At 35.9% G+C, this 6,000-nt stretch overlaps 1 protein-coding gene across 1 annotated transcript in view; it reads left to right on the top strand.

The window, feature by feature from the left end:
- Positions 1-207: 207 nt before the first annotated feature.
- The window catches only part of LOC132938514 (protein bric-a-brac 1-like), a 43,001-nt gene continuing 37,208 nt past the window's right edge, over positions 208-6,000 (top strand). Inside the window, exon 1 of the mRNA XM_061005393.1 lies at positions 208-1,510. Within this exon, the coding sequence (XP_060861376.1) occupies positions 503-1,510 (1,008 nt within the window). The 5' untranslated portion in view covers positions 208-502. The remainder of the gene's footprint in view (positions 1,511-6,000) is intronic.

Below are 6,000 nucleotides of genomic sequence, written 5' to 3'. Positions count from 1 at the left end.
TAAAAATAAATATTAATAACGGAGCTGCAGAACGCGGACTGTGTTTTTTTAATTTATTTTTATGCGATACGGCGTGTAGACAAGTCACTGTAATTTCGTTCGGCGGCCTCTGGTCACACTGCGGCCGTGGCATAGGCACCCGCCGCGGCCGGCGTTTTCGTCAGCGCGCGCCACCGCCGCCGCCTAACAGCCAGCCGCCCGCCTACCAGCCTGCCAAACGCGGCACCCGACGCGACTACAGTCAGTTCCGCCGCGACCGGTGCTCTCGTCCGTCACGCGCGCGCACTTTCGTCTGCGTTTTCGCGTTGATAAAAAAAAACGTGTGCTCAAAGGTGATCGAACGTTGTTATTTAAATATTTTTTGTTTACCACCCGCAACCATCGTTATCTGTAAGCTCGTGATTTTTATCAATTTCGCGCCGAAATTTTTTTCTCGACAGTCCGTCCGAATAATCGCGTATACGCACTGCTGAAGCACCTTCATCCCACCGCCTCCGCCACCATGCAACCGAGCAACGGCTCCAAAGACGTGTCGTCGGCGGCGGCCGAGAAGACTTGCGGCGCGACTGGAAGTTCCGGCAACCAACAGTTCTGCTTGAGGTGGAACAACTACCAGAGTAACCTAACCAACGTGTTCGACCAACTGCTGCAGAACGGCACGTTCGTGGATGTGACGATCGCCTGTGACGGTCACACGCTCAAGGCGCACAAGATCGTGCTGTCCGCGTGCAGCCCGTACTTCCAGAGCATGCTGGCCGAGAACAAGTGTAAGCACCCGATCGTCATACTGAAAGACGTCCAGTGGCCTGAGCTCAGGGCCGTCGTCGATTTTATGTACAAGGGCGAGATAAACGTTTACCAGGAACAGATTGGCCCACTGTTACGCGTTGCTGAGACGCTGAAAGTCCGTGGTCTGGCCGACGTTAGCAACGAACAACTCACCGGCGGCGGTGGATGTGAACCACAGGCCGCGGCCACCGTGGTGACGCCCACTACAGTAGCACCCGAATCTCCCAAACAGCCGGCTCGCAAGCGGCACAGGCTGTCACCACCGGTGGCTAGCCCAGAGTCGGTAATGTCCGACATGGGATCGTCGGCCGCGGACACGCCGCTTAACTTGCACCACATGCCGCCTCCCCCGGCCCCCCATCACCAGCAGCAGGTGCAGTCGCACGTGCACCAGCACCACCACCACCAGCAGCAGCAGCAGCAACAACAGCAGCAGCAGCAGCAGCAGCAACAACAACAACAACAACAACAACAACAACAACAGCAACAACAACAACAACATCAGCAGCAGCAGCAGCAGCAACATCAGCAGCAGCAACATCAACAACAGCAGCAGCAGCAGTCGTCACAACAGCCACCGGCACCACAGGCCATGCCGCCGTCCACCTCGTCCGCTTCATCGTCGTCGTCGTCATCGTCGTCGATACCACCGCCGAGCAGCGTGGCTGACGATATGGAGATAAAGCCAGGCATCGCCGAGATGATACGCGAGGAAGAAAGAGTGAGTTATTTTCAACCACATTTATATTTAATATTATCTTCTTCTAAATAATACAATCGTCTCGTTTAGCATTATATTTTACCATTTATTATTATTTATTAATATTTTATTCCGAAGGTTTTTTTTTTTTACCCATTTCTCTCCCGTCCGGGACAACATCTATTTTAGTCATATATATATATTATATCTTTATATATATATATATATTACGTATAATGTATATTATATTTTATGGTATAAATAACGGACCACACAGTGTGAGTGTGTGTGTGTGTGTGTGTGTGTAATATGTAATAACACGTTTAAAAGGAGTTATTGATTGAAGAGCATACTCTCCTCTTCCCCTCATTCTCACTGTTTATATATATAAATAAAATATGTATATTATATATATATTTTCATCTCTCTCTCTCTCTCTCTCTCTTCTTCCTCCTTCCCTCCCTTTCACGCCGCCTGCCTGCCTCTCACACTCCCCCTCACTCGCTAGTCGTAGTTAAATGAGGCAAGTTGAATTTATTGCCTGAACCACCCGCCCGCCCGCACGCCCGCCCGTTAACCCTATTTATTATTATTATTAATATAACAATAACAATGGCAGAATGCGCCTCCGTGTATATAGTGACGTCACCGCTCGCCACCACCGACGCCTCCCCCGACACCGTAATTTCGTTCACACAACTTTTCGAAGCTTTCACCCGAGCCCCCATTCCACCCCGCAATGTTAATTTTTCTCTCCGCCTTCTTTTTATATTTAAATTGTATGCGTACGCGTGTTCTTCCGCATTTTCTTCCTTTTATCACTATAAATAATAATATAGAAAATATTTATTTTAAAATTAATGTCTAAAATAAAAATAATAATTTAATATAATATAAATGTCTGACGATAAAGGTACCACATGTACGAGATAAATTTCAGTAATTATTTATAATTTATCAAAAGTATTTATTTTAATTTTTTATCAATTAAATTATTCGCTAAATTATATCGATAAAATAAACAAATTCATTGAATTATTATGTTATTATTAGTGATATCCCAGGTTCTTGAACATAATATTATTTAATTGATAGGGATCTATATATATTATTTATATATCATAGATATTATGAAAATTGCTCATTATCATATATGTATTGCATTGGTGGTTTTCTTTTGTCGTTTTCGATACATTTGTTTCCTAAGCTTGCAATAGGTAGTACAAATACAATTTTCATCATTTTTCTAACTGTATTGTAAGTATCCATGCAATGTGTTTTTTATACCGTTGGTAGGAAGAAAATGCAGTTTACACTAATTGTCAAATCGTTTGGTTTTTTTTATGTATTCTATTATTCTCAAGAGTTACGTTTTTTTTCTTTCTGAGTAACTTGTTGGGTTCATATAGTAGTTTTCAAAATATTTATTTTAACATGACCAAAATACCTATAAGTACTTTCTAGAAAGTTTTATAATAATTCAGAAAAATACATAATTTTATTTAATCTCTTCTACAATTGAGTACTTGATTGAGGAATATTTTGTAGACTGTATTCGCACAGATAAAAAATGGATGTATATAGGTACTATATATACACTGTATAATATACTGAAACAATTAAAGATTAGCATATAATAAAAGTCAGTTTTTCAAAAAATAGTTGCTATTCTTTTTGCTTTAAGTGGTTGGGGAATGTGTTCATGAAGCGTTTAAACTTTTCGTTGAACAATACACTTGTCGTGTGTGGTGTGTTACGTTGAATTATTTAGTAGCTATATAGGTATGCTCACGGATGGTTATTTAAACCGACCTGAGAGATAATGTGCTAAAGGCAAAAATCCTCTTTTCGAGTGAATTTTAAATCATAATGACTTGTTGTTAAACTATATTTATGTATATTATATTAAACAAAATTTTGCCTGACATATTTAAAAAAAAAAAAAATAAAATAAAATGCGCTCTTGTAAACTGTTTAATTTTTTATTGTTGTATAAAATAATTGTGATTTTAGTTTTAAGCGTCAAATTGAAATGAATGAATTTAAAAAAAGCTGCCGGCTGTAAAAACACCTTTACAAGGCGAGATAAAATGAATTGCGTAGAAAAAGCTATAAGGATCCTTAGAAGTTTGGAAATAGCATCCCCTTTCCCGACATGTTTATCCCTGACCTACAAGTTGCGGTTGTAAACTTCGTGTTTTTGATTCCGCGTTTTTTTTTTTCATCATGAAATGTATTTAACTCTGAATGAATGTACATACTTGACTTAAATCGTCTATAAAGTGTGTATGGATATATAATACACGTATAATATAATGGATTCTATACATATTCTAATTAGGTTTAAAATTCTTTGGATGGATCAAAAGATTTATTCTTTTTTTTATTTTTGATACTTAATCAACAATTTTTTTTGTTATCAAATTCCATACTTTGATCTGGTATTTTTAGATCTGTTATAACTTATAACATACAACATAAAAGGGGGAACCTGCTGTGGAATGAGGTGAGTACAGAGTTTAGGAACAGAAGCTATATTTTCCAGAAATCACTGCTTCGAGGACGACAAAAACGCTTATATTTTTATTATTCTCATCATATTATACATATATGTTTAATGCGTGCAATCACTATACAAAGCATTACTCCATTTTTATTATAATTTTTATTATCATTTGGCGAAAGTCGACATTACCCGAACTTTACGAAAGAATGAATATTCATAGCCGGTTATGAATATGTAATTTTTGAGCCTCTGTAACATCTTTTCCGAGATAAAAAACTATAAGCAAAAATGTTATAAGCCTAGCCCTATGTAATTATCGGATTTTCATTTGAATACCGGTGGTGACGATTATTTAATAATCGTTTTAATATTAAACACAATTATTTGTTTTCATACTTCATAATATAATATGTAATGCATCTTTTGATAACGATCCATTCTTTATGAAAATCAATCACCGAGTTGAGTCGTTTCATTTATTTTTACGATGAAAGAAAAACAAGAGAGAAGTGTGTGTATGCGTGTGAGAGAGAGAGTGAGAGAAAAAGAGGAAATATATAATATGTGCCTTATGTTGTAAACGGAATACGACAGACGTCTGTATATCGAGCTGTTTTGTACTGACCTAAACGAATCGGTTTTGTGTTTTTCGTAAATAATTAATGCCTAAGAATAAGTAAACTTCCGTTCGGATTGCAAATAACGCCTAAATTTATTATAAACACAGCCATCAGCAAAATTCATAAATAATTTATTTTATAAATCTCCGGTAGCCCAAGTATTTTTTTTTATCATTGTTATTATGTTAAGTATTTTGCAATACCACAATGTAGGCCAATCCAATAATAATAATACATAGCCTATTGTTTTATATTTATGTTCGTGGGAAACTGAACATTTATTACTAGGCTGTTATGACCTAAAGGTATGTATATTTGACAAATTATGCTGCCAACAAAATACAAATGGCGTTTACATTCATTTTCATATTGTTATCTGCCGACATTAATTTTCATATATTTTGCCGAAAACTAATGTATAATATTACCTAATAAATAAATATTGTATGTAGGCACTTATGATGCTTATATATTTTTATGGTAGATACAAAATAAGTTGTCCCAGTAGGTACTTAATACTTATATACTTATTTTTCTACCATTTTCATAAAAAATATAGTTATTTTTACATGCTAACGTTTCAGATCCAAATTGAATTCTTTCTTATTGTTTTTTATTATACAGGCATAAAAAATAATAATCGTAATTGTAAAATATAATACTTACTATAAAGAATAAATCACGAAGCTGGTCTCCTAAGTCCTGATGAAAAAAATAATTGTTAGAACGTAGATTACAACCTACGTATATTGGACTCAGCTGGTCAATTTCAAACGTTAATATGCAATAATTTTTAATTTTTTTTCAATTTCTAAAATCTAATTTTCATTAAGTGTGAAACACAAGTTATTAAATTATATGTAGGTACCTATATATTATTATGTATATGATGGCTGTACGGAACATTATAATGTTATTTGAACCACGATGAATTCCATGCATTCCATTTTTTTTATTTTTTATTTTTATTATAAATTATAATAGTATAATATTATTATAATACGCAGAGATCAATAAATTTAATTTATACCTATCCCATGCCTGTAGTATAATATCCTCTCCGTCGAATCCCTGAACGGAGGGTTGGTTGTGTATCTGGAAATTTTATTATAATTTTAACGGAATAAAAACGAAGAGTTTTCTTTTGTAATACAATTATCTCTTCGGCCAGTTCTCTTTTCTCGTAAAAGCTGATTGGGGGGCTTATTTATTTAAACAAATTAAACTTAATTTCTGGAATTTGTAAAACTTTAAACTAAAAAAACAAACCTTCGGCTATGCCGTTTCCCGGCACAGTGATAGAGATTAAAACCCCTAAAGGCTGGTACCAACTATAGTTTTAATTAAAACATTGTTTTATTTTTTTTTTTTCGTGGAATATTTTA

Source organism: Metopolophium dirhodum, chromosome 2 (assembly GCF_019925205.1).
Source record: "Metopolophium dirhodum isolate CAU chromosome 2, ASM1992520v1, whole genome shotgun sequence".
NCBI lineage: Eukaryota > Metazoa > Arthropoda > Insecta > Hemiptera > Aphididae > Metopolophium > Metopolophium dirhodum.
This window is presented reverse-complemented; position numbering and strand designations above follow the sequence as displayed.